At 44.4% G+C, this 22,181-nt stretch overlaps 1 protein-coding gene across 1 annotated transcript in view; it reads left to right on the plus strand.

Moving 5' to 3' along the window:
- The first annotated feature begins 19,183 nt into the window (after positions 1-19,183).
- The window catches only part of VAT1 (vesicle amine transport 1), a 55,747-nt gene continuing 52,749 nt past the window's right edge, over positions 19,184-22,181 (plus strand). The window contains exon 1 of the mRNA XM_067470100.1: positions 19,184-19,792. Within this exon, the coding sequence (XP_067326201.1) occupies positions 19,382-19,792 (411 nt within the window). The 5' untranslated portion in view covers positions 19,184-19,381. The remainder of the gene's footprint in view (positions 19,793-22,181) is intronic.

The following is a 22,181-nucleotide window of genomic DNA, read 5'->3' on the forward strand; positions in this document are numbered from 1 at the left end:
AAGACAGAGGTACTCCTGGTCAGTCGCAAGGCCGAACGGGGTATAGGGTTACAGCCTGTGCTGGATGGGGTCGCACTCCCCTTGAAGGCGCAGGTTCGCAGCTTGGGTGTGACCCTGGACTCATCGTTGAGCCTGGATCCCCAGGTGTCAGCGGTGACCAGGGGAGCATTTTCACAGCTCAGGCTCGTGCGCCAGCTGCGCCCGTATCTCGGGAAGTCTGACTTGGCCACGGTGGTACACGGTCTGGTCACATCCCGCCTTGACTACTGCAACGCTCTCTACGTGGGGCTGCCCTTGAAGACGGCCCGGAAGCTTCAGCTGGTTCAGCGCGCGGCAGCCATGTTACTAACTGGAGCGGGTGTCAGGGAGCATACAACGCCCTTGTTGTCCCAGCTCCATTGGCTGCCGATTTGCTACCGGACCCAATTTAAGGTGCTGGTTTTGGCCTACAAAGCCCTAAATGGTTCCGGCCCAAAATACCTTTCGGACCGCATCTTGGCCTACGAGCCCATGAGGACCTTGAGATCGTCTGGGGAGGCCCTTCTCTCGATCCTGCCTGCCTCACAGGCACGTTTGGCGGGGATGAGGGAGAGGGCCTTCTCGGTGGTGGCCCCCCGGCTGTGGAACACTCTCCCTGCAGACATCAGACAGGCGCCCTCCCTCATGTCCTTCCGAAAAAGCCTCAAGACATGGCTGTTCGAGAAGGCATTTAATTAAGTGCTATAACAATGTGGTAAAGATGACTGGAATGGAACAAGGAATATGAGATTGGTTATGATTCCACTATGAGACGAAATGGATTTTTAGTGTAGTTTTTGTAATTGTTATGTAGTTTATATGTTGTTGTAATTGCCTCTTTGTAAATTGTCTTTTATATGTGTGTACACCGCCATGAGTCGCCCTAAAGGGCTGAGAATGGCGGTTAATAAATGCATCAAATAAATAAATAAATAAATAAATAAATAAATTTAAAAGGTTTTTCCTAAATTCCCAAAAGAAATCTCACCAAAGTTGAAGGAAGCACCACCGATATGATTTTATTGCGATTCAGCTGAAAAGGATGCAAAGCAGCAATATTTCGCCAAGCTAAGCATAACATGTGTACAAATAAAAGCCTTTTTTATACAGAAACAGAGTTGCCAGGTTTGAATCTCCCATTCCCCGCCCCTCTGCCGATGATTGGCTGGCACTCTACAGCTGGGAGGAGGCTTGGCCACCTCCTGAGGCCTGGGCCAATCGCTGGGCTCCTGCCGCCTCAGTGTCCTGACAAATCAGGAGAGAGGGAGGCGGGACGAGAGGGAAACAATGGATTCTTGAGAGGATTATGGAGGTACAAAATGTCCATGCAGCCAGCGAGTCCTGGGTGGGCCTGTGAGGCAGCCTTTCCTATTGTCATTGAGTGGCTGCAATAAATGTTGATTGTCTCACAAGCCTGCCATGATCCAGATTTTTCCAGTGCTGAGAGACAGGAACAATGAGGGAATTTTGGCTGTGGTTTCAATGGATGAAAGTTGAATCAATAACAGATTAGGACAAGGTGTGGCTTTCCAAAGGCTCCCTTTGTCCTATTGAGGTATGATCATAAATGCCAAGTGATCACTTCCTCTGGAGGGCCAACTCCAAGGCCAGAGGTCACGATCCTTTGTTAGAAGAAGCAATGATTTAGAGCAGTGGTTCTCATCCTGTGGGTCCCCAGATGTTTTGACATTCAACTGCCAGAAATCCTAATAGCTGATAAACTGGCTGGGATTTCTGGGAGTTGTAGGCTAAAACATCTGGGAACCCACAGGTTGAGAACCACTGATTTAGAGCAATATGCTCACAGCTAATCTTTCTGCCTCATAAGTCTAATGCCTTGAAATTCCATTGGTGCTTTATGCTAGTGGAACAATATATTAGGCCAATATAGTATACCAGCCTGTCATTGAACATTGGGAAAACCAAAGTGCTCTTCCAGCAATCACCAGCCAATCCCTCTCCAATGCCAGAAATACAGCTTAATGGTGTAACATTAGAAAATGTTGATCATTTCAGCTACCTTGGCAGGTACCTCTCCACAAAAGTCAAAATGGACACTGAAATACAACACCACCTGAGCTTTGCAAGTGCAGCTTTTTTCCGAATGAAGGAGAGAGTGTTTGAGGACCGGGACATCCGTAGGGATACCAAGGTGCTTGTTTATAAAGCCAATGTCCTCCCAACCCTGCTATACGCCTGCGAAACATGGACTGTCTACAGACATCACATGCAACTCCTGGAACGATTTCATCAGCGCTGCCTCCGGAAAATCCTGCAAATCTCTTGGAAAGACAAGCTGACAAATGTCAGCGTGCTGGAAGAAGCAAAGACCACCAGCACTGTAGCTATGGTCCTCCGCCATCAACTCCGCTGGACCGGCCATGTTGTCCGGATGCCCGACCACCGTCTCCCAAAGCAGTTGCTCTACTCTAAACTCAAGAATGAAAAACGGAATGTTGGTGGGCAGGAAAAGAGATTTAAAGATGGGCTCAAAGCCAACTTTAAAAACTCTGGCATAGACACTGAGAACTGGGAAGCCCTGGCCCTTGAGCCAGGCATGTAGCCGGGGGGGGGGGGGGGCTTGAGGGGCTTCAGCCCCCCTCCCGAAATTCTCATGGTGGTTCGCGAAAAGGCCTTACTGGTGCATTATTTAAACTGTTATGTTTATTCATATCATGATCTGATCACCATACTCAATATATCCCATATGCATGGGGGTATTGGGGTAATGATACAAAAGGTTTGCTAGGCTAGACCCTCTTTCACTCAGACTCAGCCCCCCTGAAACTCAGCCCCCCCCTGAAACCCGCCCTGAAAAAAAATTACACCCCCCCCCCCGAAATGAAATCCTGGCTACGGGCCTGCCTTGAGCACTCCATCTGGAGGTCAGCTGTGACCAGCAGTGCTGTAGGATTTGAAGAAGTACAAATGGAGGGCGAAAGAGAGAAACGTACCAAGAGGAAGGCACGTCAAGCCAACCCCAACCAGGACCGCCTTCCTCCTGGAAACCAATGCCCTCACTGAGGGAGAAGATGCAGATCAAGATGCTCCACGGTCACCTACGGACCCACCGCGAGGACACTGATCTTGGAAGACTATCTTACTCGGACAATGAGGGATTGCCTAAGTAAGGGTCTAAATATCCTAGATATCAAGAGGGGAGTTGCTTTGCTGGGTAGTGGGTTCAGGTGAGGCATCTTTTTCTTCTGGCAATGATGGCATTCACTCTCAACCCACACCATCCAACAGCTATTTTATTCCTGCCACTTCTGTTTTACTGTCATTTGAAAATTTAGAATTTAGTAAACCAAGTAGCAACAGTAAGAACTGACCACGGAACAACAGACTGGTTCAAGATTGGGAAAGGCGTACGGCAAGGCTGCATCCTCTCACCCAACCTTTTTAACTTGTATGCAGAACACATCATGCGATGTGCGGGGCTGGATGAATGCAAAGCTGGGGTGAAAATTGCTGGAAGAAACATTAACAACCTCAGATATGCAGATGACACCACTCAGATGGCCGAAAGCGAGGAGGAGCTGAGGAGCCTTCTAATCAAGGTGAAAGAAGAAAGCGCAAAAGCCGGGTTGCAGCTAAACGTCAAAAAAACCAAGATTATGGCAACAAGAATGATTGACAACTGGAAAATAGAGGGAGAAACCATGGAGGCCGTGACAGACTTTGTATTTCTAGGTGCAAAGATTACTGCAGATGCAGACTGTGGCCAGGAAATCAGAAGATGCTTACTTCGTGGGAGGAGAGCAATGTCCAATCTCGATAAAATAGTAAAAAGTAGAGACATCAGACTGGCAACAAAGATCCGCCTAGTCAAAGCCATGGTATTCCCTGTAGTCATCTACGGATGTGAGAGCTGGGCCTTAGGGAAGGCTGAGCGAAGGAATATCGATGCTTTTGAGCTGTGGTGTTGGAGGAAAGTTCTGAGAGTGCCTTGGACTGCGAGAAGATCCAACCAGTCCATCCTCCAGGAAATAAAGCCCGACTGCTCACTGGAGGGAAGGAGACTAGAGACAAAGTTGAAGTACTTTGGTCACATCATGAGGAGACAGGAAAGCCTAGAGAAGACAATTATGCTGGGGAAAGTGGAAGGCAAAAAGAAGAGGGGCCGACCAAGGGCAAGATGGATGGATGGCATCCTTGAAGTTACTGGACTGACCTTGAGGGAGCTGGGGGTGGTAACGGCCGACAGGGAGCTCTGGAGTGGGCTGGTCCATGAGGTCACGAAGGGTCGGAGACGACTGAACGAATGAACAACAACAAAACCTAAATAAAAATGTATCAAAGAAATGGTCTAAATACCGCATAAAAATTGAGCTAGTGGGGAGTTGTGGGAGAGGGCGAGAAAGAGTAAGAATAATAAAAAAACATAGAAGTCCATCAAATCTGGAATGTACAGTACTACCAAACCCTACTGAAAAGTGTAATTTGCAACCTAAGGCCACCTGGGATAGTTCTACATCCCTCTCACAGGCTGTGGATAGAAGGTCTGTACAACACATCAGTAACATTAAAGAACGTTACAACTAGGAAAAGTGGGGGAAGAAAGGAAACATTTCACTTTGGCATGGTTTCCACTCCCCCACCGAGAGAGGTCTGCCAGATCTGTATATACTTAAGATCCATGTACATAACCTTAAGATCTGCTTGGATTTTATTTTATTTGGCACAGAACTGGATACCGGCGGCGTGGAATGCTCCCTCTGAGAAGCTGGTGCCCTCGTAACATCTCCCATTCTCCTTCTCTGACATTCCCCTGCTCAGAAGAAACTCAGCTTCAAAAGGAAAATATCTCTGGACAAAGTGCTTTGCCTTTCATTTTTCCGATTGTGTAGTGTTCCTAACACACAATGAAAGGAAGGCTCTGTGATTCCAGCTACTGATATACTTTCTCTGTACTCGATGTGACTAATGTTGCTTCCACAGTTAAGTAATCTGTGTAGTTTTCCTGACACCTACGCTGCACCGTTTCCCACTAGATTTGTTAAAAAAGAGAATTCTTTTAATTTTGGCAGGAAATTTGAGAGGGGGATTATTTATTCCCATAGAGTGTTCTTGACCTGGTTTCCATTGTTAAGGGAAATTTATGAGTAATAGTTACACTCCCAACTAAAAAATAATTTCTGCTTGGAAATATGAAAGCAGAGGTACTTAGGACCCTCCCACACAGATAACCCACAATATCTGCTTTGAATTGGAATATATGGCATTGTGGACTCAGGTAACCCAGTTCAAAGAAGATATTGTGGGATTTTCTGCCTTGATTTTCTGCCTGTTCAACATCTTTATTAATGACTTAGATGAAGGGCTAGAAGGCATGATCATCAAGTTTGCAGACGACACCAAATTGGGAGGGATAGACAATAGTCCAGAGGACAGGAGCAGAATTCAAAACGATCTTGACAGATTAGAGAGATGGGCCAAAACTAACAAAATGAAGTTCAACAGTGACAAATGCAAGATACTCCACTTTGGCAGAAAAAATGAAATGCAAAGATACAGAATGGGGGACGCCTGGCTCGAGAGCAGTACGTGTGAAAAAGATCTTGGAGTCCTCGTGGACAACAAGTTAAACATGAGCCAACAATGTGATGTGGCGGCAAAAAAAGCCAATGGGATTTTGGCTTGCATCAATAGGAGCATAGAGTCTAGATCTAAGGAAGTAATGCTACCCCTCTATTCTGCTTTGGTTAGACCACACCTGGAATATTGTGTCCAATTCTGGGCACCACAATTGAAGAGAGATATTGACAAGCTGGAATGTGTCCAGAGGAGGGCGACTAAAATGATCAAGGGTCTGGAGAACAAGCCCTATGAGGAGCGGCTTAAGAAGCTGGGCATGTTTAGCCTGAAGAAGAGAAGGCTGAGAGGAGATATGATAGCCATGTATAAATATGTGAGAGGAAGCCACAGGGAGGAGGGAGCAAGCTTGTTTTCTGCTTCCTTGGAAACTAGGACGCGGAACAATGGCTTCAAACTACAAGAGAGGAGATTCCATCTGAACATTAGGAAGAACTTCCTGACTGTGAGAGCCGTTCAGCAGTGGAACTCTCTGCCCCAGAGTGTGGTGGAGGCTCCTTCTTTGGAAGCTTTTAAGCAGAGGCTGGATGGCCATTTGTCAGGGGTGATTTGAATGCAATATTCCTGCTTCTTGGAAGGGGGTTGGACTGGATGGCCCATGAGGTCTCTTCCAACTCTTTGATTCTATGATTCTATGATATTCTGGGTTATGTGGTTGTGTGGAAGGGCCCTTAGGTGACAATCAACTGCTTTATTTATGGGGAACTTGTAATGGTAACTATAACTATTTTAAAAAGGAACTTTTCAAACTCTGCTCTCAATCCACATACTACCCAATTTGGCACTGTTCTTCAGTTGTTGTTGTTCATTTGTTCAGTCATTTCCGACTCTTTGTGACCTCTTGGACCAGCCCACGCCAGAGCTCCCTGTCGGTCATCACCACCCCCAGCTCCTTCAAGGTTAATCTGATGAGGAGATATTGGAAAAATAGATATTTATTGATTTATAAATTGTATGTACTTTATAAGCACTGAAATATATAGAAAAATCAGGCTCTCTCTCTGTATTAGAAAGAATGCTGAAGGAGATCTGTGTCAGGCATGGCAGGAGGGAGGAGAAGGGGAGCATGTTAATCTATACATTCCAGGAGATAAGCCCGTCCTAGAAGCAACAGAGCCCAGTGTCTTCCTTCTAAGGAAGGAGCCAATCCCCCCTTCCTCCTGACAACTCAAAGTGGGCCTCTTGACCGATGGATGTAAGTTGCTCCTAGAAATACACAGACATGCTTTTTGCATGTTGGAAGTTAGAATATGATGCTAAGATGATGTAGTGGAGGATGTAAATGTATGTAGAAGTATGTTCTTTGTTTGCTTGAACCTGGAATCTATAAAAGCCACAGTCTGCCCCTATTTCATTGCTCTGGTTTGCTTTGGGATGCAAGTCCACTCCAGGGCCCCAGCTGGAAATAAAATCTGTGCTTTTTTGAGACCTCCGGACCTCTCTTTGTCTCTTTTCCTGAAATCTTCTCCCTGCCATTTCAAATCCAGTCACTTCAAGGATACCATCCATCCATCTTGCCCTTGGTCGACCCCTCTTCCTTTTCCCTTTCATTTTCCCCATCATCATTGTCTTCTCTAAGCTTTCCTTTCTTCTCATGATGTGGCCAAAGTACTTCATCTTGGCCTCTACTATTCTTCCCTCCAATGAGCAGTCAGGCTTTATTTCTTGAAGTATGGACTGGTTGGATCTTCTCGCTGTCCAAGGCACTCTCATAACTTTCCTCCAGCACCACAGTTCAAAAGCATCTATCTTCAGTAGCTCCTGTAAATTCAAAGTGCTGGTCTTGACCTATTTAGCCCTATATGGCTCTGGCCCAGCTTACTTGTCTGAATGTATCTCCCCTTACATCTCACATTGAAATTTATGATCTTCCGGGGAGGCCCTGCTCTCGATCCCACCTTTGTCACAAATGTGCTTGGTGGAGACAAGGGACAGGGCCTTCTCGGTGTTGGCCCCCCTCCTGTGGAACTTGCTCCCCAGTGAAATTAGGTCAACTACTTCCCTCCTTTCCTTTAGGAAAAAGTTGAAGACGTAGCTATGGGACCAGGCATTTGGATAGGCATTCAGATAACAGGTTGACAATAAAAATGATGACAATGCAATGGAAAACTGACTGTGGACTGGCTTTGGATTAAGTTATTGATTGTTGAACTCGGACTATTTGTAGTATTTTAAATGGTTTTTTAATCTAATGTATTGTTTGTTTGTTTATTTATTTATTTATTTATTTATGTTTTTGTCATGTCAGGAGCGACCTGAGAAACTGCAAGTCGCTTCTGGTGTGAGAGAATTGGCCGTCTGCAAGGACGTCGCCCAGGGGACGCCTGGATGATTTGTTGTTTTATCATCCTTGTAGGAGGCTTCTCTCATGTTCCCGTATGAGGAGCTGGAGCTGATAGAGGAAGCTCATCTGCCTGTCCCTGGATTCGAACCTGCGACCTGTCAGTCTTCAGTCCTGCCGGCACAGGGGTTTAACCAACTGCGCCACCGGGGGCTCATTTATTTATCACGCAACTGTTGTTTTATCTGTTGTTTTATCTGTTGTGTATGATATATGGGGCATCAAATTGTTGTCGGCTGTTAGCTGCCCTGGATCCCCCTTCGGGGGTAGAGAAGGGCAGTGTACAAATATTTGAAATAAATAAATCAATAAATAAATCAAATCACTGGCCCTGTAAGGCTGGCTATTCAATGAGAATGGCTTTGAGTACACAATTAGCCTGCAAAGTGCAATAAAATGTTGTCCTAAAGCTATACCGTCCCCACTAAAAATATCAAGCTGCAGGCACTACATTCGGATGTGTGTTTGTGTTTTCCTCCTGGTGTGCAATGTCCTAAGGATTAACCACGTGACTGTTCCCTTAGGAACAGGATAGTCTTTCTGACTCAGAGGTACCAGGTGGCCAAACCAGGAGGGCTATTCCTTGGGGCCTGACTTGATCCAGATAAAAAATTCCCTATGGATTGTGTCCCACATTTTGCATGTCTGGTTTATCATCACCACAGATGTCTCCATTTGCAGCCTGAGGGAAGTGTTTAGTAAATGAACTCATAAACTCTGTAAGCTCCACATGGCTACAGCACACAGCGTTTGCAAACAAATATCTCTCTGTCTCTCTCTCTCTATCTCCGCCTCCTCATTCTTCTGATTTAGAATAGCTGTTTAAGAGATATCCGGTCTGTGTTCTGAGCAGTGATGCTGAAAGGGTGTTACTCTGTGTCCCTACATGCAAGCAACTTGCATGGTTTTAAAAGGGTCTAAAATGTAATTATTTGGGTTTGTGACAGGAGGCAGTTGTCGCAAGATGAAGAAGCAACCTAAAAGCCAAGAACAACAGCAATGAAGCAGGCTGTGAGGTCAATATATTCTGAAAGTTTCATTTGCTGTATATATGACATAACCATATTTCCCCTCCTGGTGAAATTTGAGCATGAGAGGAACAGAAGAAAACACTTGACATAGGTCATTATTACAATTTATTATAAACCCATTATGATGCAGGGAAAAAATGAGACTAAATTGTAGTGCATACACAAATATTTTAATCTAATTTTTCTGCATTTATAGAGGACTAGCTGTCCCCTGCCACGCGTTGCTGTGGCCCAGTCTGTTGATATGGAAAATAAAGTAATGAGAAAGTGTTGGTTTCTAATATATTTAATTTCTTTATGCTTGTGGGTAAACAGTATTTCTTGCTGTTTCTTTGTCAGTGTTCATGTGGAGAGTGTCTGGTTTGCCTGCTCTGGAACATGCAACATATAATTGTCCTTCTTCAGGGGTCCCTTTCCAATCTATGATACTATATTTGTGTGTGTGTGAATTATTATCTATATCTATGGCTGGATGGCTCTTTGTCAGGAGGGCTTTGATTACGTTTTCTTGCCCTGGTGAAGGGACTTGGATTGGATGGCCTTAAGTATTTTCTGTTGGTCATAGGGGTTCTGTGTGGGAAGTTTGGCCCAAATCTGTCGTTGGTGGGGTTCAGAATGCTCTTTGATTGTAGGCGACCTATAAATCCTAGTAACTACAACTCCCAAATGTCAAGGTCTGTTTCCCCCACACTTCATCTGTATTCATATTTGGGCATATGGAATATTCGTGCCAAGTTTGGTCCAGATCCATCATTGTTTGAGCCCATGGTAGTGTCTGGATGTAGGTGAACTACAACTCCTAAACTCAAGGTCAATGCTCACCAAACCATTCTAGTGTTTTCTGTTGGTCATGGGAGTCCTGTATGCCCCGTTTGGTTCAATTCTATCATGCTATTTGATTGTAGGTGAACTATAAATGTCAGCAACTACAACTCCCAATCTATCTATCTATATCTTTGGCTGGATGGCTCTTTGTCAGGAGGGCTTTGATTACGTTTTCTTGCCCTGGTGAAGGAACTTGGATTGGATGGCCTTAAGTATTTTCTGTTCGTCATGGGGGTTCTGTATGGGAAGTTTGGCCCAATTCTGTCGTTCGTGGGGTTCAGAATGATCTTTGATTGTAGGTGAACTGTGAATCCCCGTGACAACTCCCAAATGTCAAGGTGTATTTCCCCCAATCTCCATCTGTGTTCATATTTGGGTGTATTGAGTGCTTGTGCCAACTCCCAAACTCAAGGTCAATGCCCACCAAACCCTTCCATTATTTTCTGTTAGTCAAGGGAGTCCTGTGTGCCATTGTTGATGGAGTTCGAAATGCTCTTTGATTGTGTTGTTCGTTCAGTCATCTCCGACTCTTTGTGACCTCATGGACCAGCCCACGCCAGAGCTCCCTGTCGGCCGTCACCACCCCCAGCTCCTTCAAGGTCAGTCCAGTCACTTCAAGGATGCCATCCATCCATCTTGCCCTTGGTTGGCCCCTCTTCCTTTTACCTTCCACTTTCCCCAGCATAATTGTCTTCTCTAGGCTTTGCTGTCTCCTCATGATGTGGCCAATTTGATTTGATTGTAGGTGAACTATAAATCCCAGCAACTACAACTCCCAAATGACAAAATCATAATTTTTGAGTGATGGTCATGCCTTGTGTTGTGAGATTTTTTTTTTGCCAAATTTGGTGTGATTTCGTTCATTGGTTCTTTTGTTTTTAAGGCACTCATTATGCACAGAGCATTGTTATATAGATAGATAGATCTTAATCCTTTATGGCGACCCTTCTGAAACCCCCTCATGACCCCCCAGGGGTCCCAACCCCCAGGTTGAGAAATGCTGCTCTGTGCCTTTCTGCCAGATTGCTTCATTTTCCTCTATTCCATGTGTGATTCTTCCTCTCTGCTCTTACTCTGCGTATTTGTCTTTTACTCCCTTTTCTCTTGACTCATTTCTTGCACATGCATTTCCTCCTCTCCAAATTTTCTGCAGGCCTTCCTCTCCTTTGTACTGCAAGTCAGTGCACTACAGACTTTGTACTTCTATTCCTCTGCCGCTTCTTCCTGTTCTTTGCTGTGCCTTGTGCTTATGGCTTGCTACTCGCCACCAGAGCTGCTGCCTGTTATGCAGTGAAAAACAAGAACTGATGAGGACAGTACATTGGTGGAGTAAGTAAATGTCACAAATAAACACATCCTCTGCTCCTGGAAAATGTCCATAAAATTAGTTTTGTTGTGAGAACAGGTACTTTACTACCTGTCTTAATTTTCTCCTTACACAAAGAAAGAATATTAACACATTGGTTCAAATATCTGTATTATAGTTTATGACAGTGCAAGAGTCCACCTTGGCTCAGTCTTTACAGAAGGGCTGTGGGACCTTTGATCACTCAATAATTTGGACTTCGAGACCCATAATTTCTCACTATTTCCCAGGATAGGTGAGAAGTGATAGCAGTTAACAACAAGAACACTTAGAAAATGAAAGTTTTTCAACTCTCCATTATAATGTATCAGTACACAATATCAGGAGCCCCCCATGGCGCAGTGGGTTAAACCACTTAGCTGCTAAACTTTTTGACTGAAAGGTTGCAGGTTCGAATCCAGGGAGTGGCGTAAGCTTCCGCTGTCAGCCCCAGCTTCTGCAAATGTGAGTAGATCAATAGGTACCGCTCCAGCGGGAAGGTAACAGCGCTCCATGCAGTCATGCCAGCCACATGATCTTGGAGGTGTCTATGGACAGCGCCAGCTCTTCGGCTTAAAAATGGAGATGAGCACCACACCCCAGAGTCGGAAACGACTGGACTTAATGTCAGGGGAAAATCTTTACCTTTACCTTACACAATAACAGCATTCTTTGGATGCTTCCAGGCAAGAGGTTTGTTCTACTTAAACAGCATTCTGCAGCCATTCTGCCTTTTCCTCATAATATATAGTAAGAAACAAGATGGAAGAGGCAGAGGCTGCACATCCCACTGAAGAATTAAAGGTAGATAAATTGCTAAACGCAAGAGAAAAAAATAAGTAAAGGAACAGTGGCAAAAAATACAGTTTAATGGTAGAAGATAAGGAGTTTATGATTAGAGCAATACATAACAAATGGAATCAGGTTAAATCATTAAGGGCACAAGAAATAGAGGAAATAATCAGGAACATGAATAAAATAAAAACAGAAAAATATAATGAATTAGAAAAAAAGATGGTATTAAGATGGTATAGAATCCCTGAACAACTGGCCTATATGGTAAAAGGGATGAATTCAAAGTGTTGGGACTGTAATAAAGAAAAAGGTACTTATTCACATATGTGGTGGGAGTGTTCTGTAATAAAACAATTCTGGCCAATAATACAAGCAAAAATTTAGGAGATATTGCAGATAAAAATTCAAATTAATAATTATTTGCTACTATGGGGAGTATTGGATCCCCCAAATATATCAATCAATTACCAGGAGTTATTTAAAGTAACAATAAGAGTAGCACATGTGATCGCTAGAGGATGGAAAGACAAATTGAAATGGACATTAAATAATTGGAATGATTATATGTATGACTAGCCGTCCACGCATTGCTGTGGCCCAGTCTGTTGATCTGGGGAAAAAAAGTAATGAGAAAGTGTTGGCTTCTAATATATGTAATTTGTGTATGCTTGTGGGTAAGCAGTATTTCTTGCTGTTTCTTTGTCAGTGTTGATGTGGAGAGTGTCTGGTTTGCCTACCCTGGAACATGCAACATATCATTGTCCTTCTTTAAGGGTCCCTTTCAAATCTATGATACTATATATCTGTGTGTGAATCAGATCTATCTATCATCTATCTATCTATCTATCTATCTATCTATCTATCTATCTATCTCTATCTATGGCTGGATTACTCTTTGTCTAGAGGACTTTGATTACATTTTCTTCCCCAATGAAGGGAGTTGGACTGGATGGCCTTAAGTATTTTCTGTTGGTCATGGGGGTTCTGTGTGGGAAGTTTGCCCCGATTCTGTTGTTTGTGGAGTTCAGAATGCTTTTTGATTGTAGGTGAACTGTGAATCCCAGTGACTACAACTCCCAAATTTGAAGGTCTATTTCCCCCAAACTCCATCTGTGTTTATATTTGGGCATATTGAGTATTCGTGCCAAGTTTGGTCCAGATCCATCATTGTTTGAGTTCACAGTGCTCTCTAGATGTAGGTGAACTACAACTCCCAAACTCACAGTCAATGCCCACCAAACCCTTCTAGTATTTTCTGTTGGTCATGGGAGTTCTGTGTACCAAGTTTGGTTCAATTCCATCGTTGATGGAGTTCAGAATGCTCTTTGATTGTAGGTGAACTATAAATCCCAGCAACTACAACTCCCAAATGACAAAATCATAATTTTTTGAGTGATGGTCACTCTTTGTGTTGTGAGATGTTTTGTTGCCAAATTTGGTGTGATTTCGTTCATTGGTTCTTTTGTTTTTAAGACACTCATTATGCACAGAGCATTTATATATATATAGTGTTCTATATATGGAGGGAAGGATACTAGGGACAAAGTTGAAGTACTTTGGCCACATCATGAGGAGACAATGATGCTGGGGAAAGTGGAAGGTAAAAGGAAGAGGGGCCGACCAAGGGCAAGATGGATGGATGGCATCCTTGAAGTGACTGGACTGACCTTGAAGGAGCTGGGGGTGGTGACAGCCGACAGGGAGCTCTGGCGTGGGCTGGTCCATGAGGTCATGAAGAGTCGGAGACGACTGAACGAATGAACAACAAAGATCAAGTGTTGTTAGATATTACGGGAATTATGACTAAGCAAGCAACAAGAACTGACAAACAAAATGACATTATAAATAGATTGAAGGTCTACTTCAACTGGGTGAAAAATGGAGGAGCCAACGATTACATCAAAGAAAAAAAATACAAAGACTTCACCAGTGGCTGGATCTGCAAGATGAGTAGAAATATACTGTGGTTGAGGAGGGAGGGAGAGGGAGGAAAAATATAATTTTCATCAGTTTAAACTAGCATAATGCCATTAATATTTGTTGAATTACTTTATGCTTGTAACACTTGGAATATGGTTTGCTGATTTGTGTTTATACCATAATAAAATATGTTTTTAAAGAAGGAAGAGACAGTGGGAACACTGGATATTGAAGATATTGGCAACTGGAACTCCGGTCAACTTACATGAATGAGGCACTGTGAGAGTAAACAGCATTCAAATATGAATGTAATAAGAAAAAAAAGAACACAAGGACTTTGTATAGAATAGCCACATGATTACTACAATGGCTTCACAAAGCTGGTAGAATTAGTCCCAGAAAAAAAGAAATAATGAATCAGCTTTGTTTTGTGTAAGGGTGAATGAAACAAAATTTATTGTCGAAGGCTTTCATGGCCGGAATCACTCAGTTCTTGTGGGTTTTTTCGGGCTATATGGCCATGTTCTAAAGGCATTTTCTCCTGACGTTTCGCCTGCATCTATGGCAGGCTTCCTCAGAGGTCCTCTGAGGAAGCCTGCCATAGATGCAGGCGAAACGTCAGGAGAAAATGCCTTTAGAACATGGCCATATAGCCCGAAAAAACCCACAAGAACTGAGAAACAAAATTTGCCACCCAGGTCATTTATGGCAAATATGATATTCAAGCCAGTTACTTCTTGGCTCACATTTCAATTTTCTGAGCTTTATGTAATTTGAGTACAAAAAGCATTCAGTTCAATCTCAAAATGTCTGCTCAGACACAAATCTCACAGAGTGCAATATTATGTGAATGCCATTGCTTTTTGGAATAGGCAGAAGAGGCAAGGGAAGACGCTGAGATCATCTAGTCTCAACTCTTTGCAGAATACAGGCTCTTCAATCCAGAATGCAGCTGGCCACTTAATCTCTATTTTAGTGTCTCATGTTAAAGCAAGAAACCAAACACCCAAATGAAATTGTTTCATTTCCAAAAAGCTTTTACCATTAGGAGGTGTTTTCTAACTTTAGCTCTGCTGTTTCCATTAATTGATACTGGTCTTGCCTTCTGCTTCCAGAGAATAAATTTGCTCCATCTTCTGCACCACAAGTTTCTGAAAAGAGGCACAATGTCTCCTTTTGACCTTCTCTTCTTCAGGCCACATGTACTCAGCTCTTTCACCTGTTCCTCCTAGGATTCAGCTTCCAGATCCTTCACCAGCTTGGCTGTCTTCCTTTGAACATGTTCCATCTTACCATGAGCTTCCGAAAATGTGGTGTCCAGATGCAGCCTTGACCAACACAGAATATAATGGGACTATTATTGTGATCCGACACTATGCTGTTGTCAGTGTCGCCTCGGAGAGCATTCACTTTTCTTTTAGCTGTCACACTGCACGACTGACTCATGCTCAGCTTATGCTCAACTAAGACACCTACATCCTTTTTTCACGCTCTGCTGTCACATCCTATACATGTGACTTTGATTCATTCTAAGTGAAGGCATTTACATTTATTTCAGCTGAATTTCTTCTTGTTGGTTTTCAGTCTAGTGTTGCAGCCTGTCAAAACTATTCTAATTGTGATTCTCTGTTCTGTGGTATCAGATTATCTTGCAAATTTGACCAATATTTCCTTTACATCCTTCTCCAAGTCTTGCCTAAAAAGAATGGAAGTCAGAGCCTTGTGTCACTTCACTTGAGATTTCCCTCCCAATCTATTTATTTATTTCTATTCCACCCTTCTTCACCCTGCAGGGGACTCAGAGTGGATTACAATGTACATATACATGGCAAACATTCAATGCCATAGACCAGGGATCCTCAAACTAAGGCCCGAGGGCCGGATACAGCCCTCCAAGGTAATTTACCCGGCCCTCGCTCAGGGTCAACCCAAGTCTGAAATGACTTGAAAGCAACAATCCTATCTCAGTAGCCAAAAGCAGGCCCAAACTTCCCATTGAAATACTAGTAAGTTTATATTTGTTTAAATTGTTCTTCATTTTAATTATTATATTGTTTTTAAGTGTTTTTTGCACTCCAAATAAGATATGTGCAGAGTGCATAGGAATTCAGCCATGCTGTTTTCAAATTATAATCTAGCCCTCCAACAGTTTGAGGGACTGTGACCTGGCCCTCTGATTAAAAAGCTAGAGGACCCCTGTTCTAGATTGTTAAGTCAACTGGAAGACATTGGGGTGAGTTTTAAGAGCATTAATAGGCCCATACTCAATCAGACCAAAGATGTTCTGCCTACACAAAAATGATCAGATACTCATGGGAAACCTGTAAGCAGAAAATACTCACTGTAGCTTCCTCTCTTTCACAGAATCTGCTCAGCAAAAGGCAATCAGAGAGATAACGCCTCTTGATAGTAGAGACAATGTATAGCCATCATGTCTGGTGCAAATTATAGTCTTATCTTTTGGGTGCCTTCCAGGTTGTGGTGGACAATACTGGTTCCCCAACTATTTTAAAATACATATACCTAAGATATGTTCATTAATATGGTTTCATTCTGTTCGATTTGGGACTGTGGCGCAGCTGGCTGGGTGTCAGCTGCATTAAGGTCATGAGTTCAAAGCCAGCCTTGGTCGGAGTGAGCTTCTGACCAATTTGTGTAGCTTGCTGTTGACCGTTGAAGCCCGAAAGACAGTTGCATCTGTCAAGTAGGAAATTTAGGTACTGCTTATGCGGTGAGGCTAATTTAAGACGCCATAAAAAAAACTCTAGCAAGCATGCAAAGAATGAGGAAGTACTTCATCGGTGTCACAAATGGAAGCGACAGCTCCCCTGGTGGCCAGAATATCATGAAAAAGCTGGAATGTTAAATAGCCTTTGTGTGTCTGTCTATATATGCTGTGTGTCTGTGGCAGGGGTCCTCAAACTTTTTAAACAGAGGGACAGGTTACAATCCCTCAAACTGTTGGAGGGCCATATTATAATTTGAAAAAAACATGAATGAATTCCTATGCACATTGCACACATCTTATTTGTAGTGCAAAAAAACCCTTTAAAACAATATAATAATTAAAATGAAGAACCATTTAAACAAATATAGACTTATTAGTATTTCAGTGGGAAGTGTGGGCCTGCTTTTGGCTGATGAGATAGGATTGTTGTTGTTGTTGTGTCCTTCCAAGTCATTTCAGACTTAGGTTGACCCTGAGCGAGGGCCGGGTAAATGACCTTGGAGGGCTGTATCCGCCCCCCGGGCCATAGTTTGAGGACCCCTGTTGTAGACTATATAATCCAGTTCAAAGTAGATATTGTGGATTATATGGCAGTGTAGAAGAGCCCAAAGAGTGCTTCCAAAGGCAGACCAACTGCCTTGATCTTTCTGAGAACCAAAGAATACCATTCTGAAATAAAATTGTCTCATAGCAGAGAGGGAATATAGCTATCTGGGTCTGCCTGAAAATGTATGTGTAGTGGGAGATGGATTCTTGAAGAATGCCAACAAATTTTTAAAAAGAAATTTCCAAAAAAAACCTGAATATTACTTATTAGGTATCACAGACGGGGCCATAAAACTGGATTTGAATGAGGATATTTTGTTCATGTATATGACAATAGCTGCTAGAATAAACTATGTGAAACTTTGGAAGCAGAAGGAAATACTGGAGAGGAACCAATGGATAAAAATGAAAAATGAAGTTAAAGACATGGACAAATTAACTTTCTTACTGAAGAGGAACACAGGAAATCCAGTTAAACAAACAAACTGGGTGAAGCAACTTGAAAGCACACAACAACAACAACAACAATCCTACATCATCAGCCAAAAAGAGGCCCACATTTCCCATTAAAATACTATTAACTTTATATTTGTTAAAATTGTCCTTCATTTTAATTATTGTGTTGTTTTTAAGTGTTTTTTGCACTACAAATAAGATATGTGTAGTGTGCATAGGAATTCATTCATTTTCTTTCAAATTATAATCAGGCCCTCCAACAGTTTGTGGGACTGTGACCCGGCCTTCTGTTTAAAAAGTTTGAGGACCCTGACTTAGACAATAAAGTTGAACTCGTGCAGGATTACAAAGAAGTCACAAGATTTTGTTTTTATTTTTTAATATATTTTTCCTCATTTTTCCAATCCCCCCCCCCTATTTTTATCTTTTTTTTCTTTACCTCTATCTGCTTGTATTCCCCCACTTTACATGGAAATTATACTTTATCTTCTATATCGGGAAGTCTGACTTGGCCATGGTGGTCCACGCTCTGGTTACATCCTGTATAGATTACTGCAACGCTCTCTACGTGGGGTTGCCTCTGAAGACTGCCCGAAAGCTGCAATTAGTCCAACGAGCGGCAGCCAGATTACTAACAGGAGCGGGGTACAGAGAGCATACTACTCCTCTGTTGCGCCAGCTCCACTGGCTGCCAATTAGCTTCCGAGCACAATTCAAAGAGCTGGTGTTGACCTATAAATCCCTAAACGACTCCGGCCCAGTTTACCTGTCCAAACGTATTCTCCCCTATGAACCATCAAGGTTGTTAAGATCTTCTGGAGGGGCCCTGCTCTCGGTCCCACCTCCTTCGCAATCGCGTCTGGTGGGGATGAGGGACAGGGCCTTCTTGGTGGTGGCCCCTCGGCTCTGGAACTCTCTCCCATTGGAGATTAGAACTGCCCCTTCCCACCTGACCTTTAGAAAGTTGGTGAAAACCTGGCTCTGGAATCTGGCATTTGATGAGTGAGTCAATAACTCTTGACCACACGGACGGATGGGGATGAATAGTGATTTTATTCTGATGACTTGGCCTTATGTAATTATATGATTGTATTTTAATGTGTTTTATATTAGTGTATTATTGGATGTGATGTTTTAAACTATTGTATGAATTCCTATGTTGTAAACCGACCTGAGTCCCTCGTTGGAGGTGAGAAGTTCTAAATAAATAAATAAATAAATATACCAAATAAAATTTATTTTTTAAAAAAGAAAATGTATGTGTAGCAAAAATGGTACAGCTCTCATCCATGCCAAGGTTTGACCCATCTTAGTGCCCAGTAAGAGTCTGAGGGGAAAAAGGAAGGGGCCTGAGGCCAGGAATGGAGGGAGTTGGAGTCCAAACCTCCTGGAGGACTGACGTTTGTCTATGGCTATTCTATGACTAAACAAAACTCAGAGCAACCCAAAGCAACCAATGAACTGAGAGTGGGGGAGATATTTGCGTGGGCTGGGACCAGAAAGGCGTTCCTAGTGGGCGTGTCTTTCGCTTAGGAGGCGGGGGAAAGAGGGCTTGAATATGTACAAAACGGAGCCTGCAATCCAGTCCGCGTTTTGCTTCAGCCGCTCCGTCCCGCCCTGGAATCCGGCTCCGGGTCTTTCCTTTCCTCCAGCTGTTTTACGCATCTGGCCAGCCGCGCCTTCTCCTCCGAGCTGAGTAGCAGCAAAAGCAGCAGCAGCAGAAGAGGAAAGGGACTCTCTCTCTCTCTGTGTCTGTCTCTCTCTGAGCTCGAGCAGCGACCATGTCCGGGGAAGAGGCCGCCGGGGGCGATGCAGGAGCCCCTCCCGCAGCCGCCAACAACGCGGCGTCTCCCCCGACGGAGCCGCCTCAGGAGAAAGAGGCGGCGGCAGCGGTGGAAGAGAGCAAGCCCGCCTCTTCGGAGAAGGAGCCCGGGCGGCCCTACAGGGCGCTGGTGCTGACAGGCTTCGGCGGCTACGAGAAAGTCAAGCTGCAGAACCGCCAGTTGCCTCAAGCCGAGCCCAGCCCCGCCGCGGGCCAAGTCAGCCTCCAGGTGCGGGCCTGCGGGCTCAACTTCGCCGACCTCCTGGCGCGGCAGGGCCTCTACGAGCGGCTCCCGTCGCTCCCCTTCAGCCCCGGCATGGAGGCCGCCGGCACCGTCGTGGCCGTGGGAGAAGGCGTCGACAGCCCCAAGGTGGGACGCTGAGGGGGCGTGGCTTCCTCTGGCGGGGTTGGGGAATTGGGCGGGGGGGGGAAACACAGCCTCGTTGCTAGGCAACGCGAGGGGAGAGTCGGCTGGGAAAGAGGTGCCTTCCTGCACCCCGCCCCACCCCCTCACTGGGCTTAGCTACCTGTCAGAAAAAGGGGGCGGGGTCGTTTCTTCTCCAGCTGGAAACAATAGCCAGGGAGGGAGGGGGCGGCTGAGGGAAACTGGGCGGTGGCTCTACATTGAAGGGAGGGGCCTTCCCCTTCCCTCAGGACTCCCCCTCTACTTTGGGGCGCTCCCTCGTGTCATCTTTTCTGTGAAGGGGGCACGCCCTGGCTGCTCTTTCTCCCCTCTGTGGGAGGGGCCAACCCTGCCTTGGTCTCCCTTCCAGACAGCTATATAACCCAGAATATCCAGGCAGAAAATCCCACAAGGGGCCCCTTCCAGTGGAAGATATGGCAGTATGGACTCAGATGTCCAAGGGCCCATCCACACAGTTCTATATCCTAAAATATCAAGGCAGAAAACCCCACAATCTCTGCTTTGAAGTGGCATATATGTCATGTGGACTCGGATAGCCAAGGGCCCATCCACACAGCCCTATATTCTAGAATATCAAGGCAGAAAATCCCACAGTATCTGCTTTGAACTGGGGCCCCTTCCACACAGCTGAATAAATTCCCACATCTGCTTTGAAGTGGAATATATGACATGTGGACTCAGATACCCAAGGGCCCATCCACACAGCCCTATATCCTAAAATATCCAGGCAAAAATCCCACAATGTCTGCTTTGAACTGGGGCCCCTACCATACAGCTGAATAAAATCCCACAATATCTGCTTTGAAGTGGAATATAAGGCAGTGTGGACTTAGATATCCAAGGGCCCATCCACACAGCCTTATATCCTAAAATATCCAGGCAGAAAACCCCACATTATCTGCTTTGGAGTGAAATATATGGCATATGGACTCGGATATCCAAGGGCCCATCCACACAGCCCTTTATCCCAGAATATCAAAGCAGAAAATCCCACAATATCTGCTTTCAGGTGGGAAACATGGCCCATCCACACAGCCCTATATTCCGGAATATCAAGGCAGAAAACCCCACAATATCTGCTTTAGAGGGGAATATATGATATGTGGACTCAGATATCCAAGGGCCCATCCACACAGCCCTATATCTCAGAATATCAAGGCAGAAAATCCCACAATATCTGCTTTGAACTGGGCCCCTTCTAGTGGAATATATGGCAGTGTGGACTCAGATATCCAAGGGCCCATCGACACAGCCCTATATCCTAAAATATCCAAGCAGAAAATTCCACAATATCTGCTTTGAAGGGGAATATATGGCAGTATGGACTCAGGTATCCAAGGGCCCATCCACACAGCCCGATATCCCAGAATATCTAGGCAGAAAATCCCACAACATCTGCTTTGAACTGGGTTCTCTTCCACACAGCTGAATAAATTCCCACATTATCTACTTTGAAGTGGAATATATGGCATGTGGACTCGTATATCCAAGGGCCATCCACACAGCCCTGTATCTTAGAATATCAAGGCAGAAAATCCTACAATATCTGCTTTGAATTGGAATATATGGCATGTGAACTCAGATATACAAGGGCCCGTCCACACAGCCCTATATCCCAGAATATCGAGGCAGAAAATCCCACAATATCTGCTTTGGAGTGGAATGTATGGCATGTGGACTCAGATATCCAAGGGCCCATCCACACAGCCCTATATCCTAAAATATCCAGGTAGAAAATCCCACAATATCTGCTTTGAACTGGGGGCCCTTCCACACAGCTGAATAAATTCCCACATTATCTGCTTTGAAGTGGAATATATGACATGTGGACTTAGATATCCCATGGTCCATCCACACAGGCCTATATCCCAGAAAATCCAGGCAGAAAACCTCACAATATCTGCTTTGAACTGGTGCCACTCCCACACAGCTGAATAAAAACCCACATTATCTGCTTTGAGGTGGAGTATATGGCAGTGTGGACTCAGATATCCAAGGGCCCATCCACACAGCCCTATATCCCAGAATATCAAGGCAGAAAACCCCACATTGTCTGAGTGTGGAGTCAGACAACCCAGTTCAAAGTGGATAACCCAGTTTAAAGCTCTAAAGGGTTCTGGCCTTATGAACCATCTAGGACAGTGGTTCTCAGCCTGTGGGTCCCCAGATGTTTTGGCCTTCAACTCCCAGAAATCCTAACAGCTGGCAAACTGGCTGGGATTTCTGGGAGTTGTAGGCCAAAAACCTGGGGACCCACAGGTTGAGAAACACTGATCTAGGACCTTAAGATCGTTTGGGGAGGCCCTGCTCTCAGGCATGTAGCTGGGGGGGGGGA

Source organism: Anolis sagrei, chromosome 6 (assembly GCF_037176765.1).
Source record: "Anolis sagrei isolate rAnoSag1 chromosome 6, rAnoSag1.mat, whole genome shotgun sequence".
In the NCBI taxonomy this organism is placed as follows: domain Eukaryota; kingdom Metazoa; phylum Chordata; class Lepidosauria; order Squamata; family Dactyloidae; genus Anolis; species Anolis sagrei.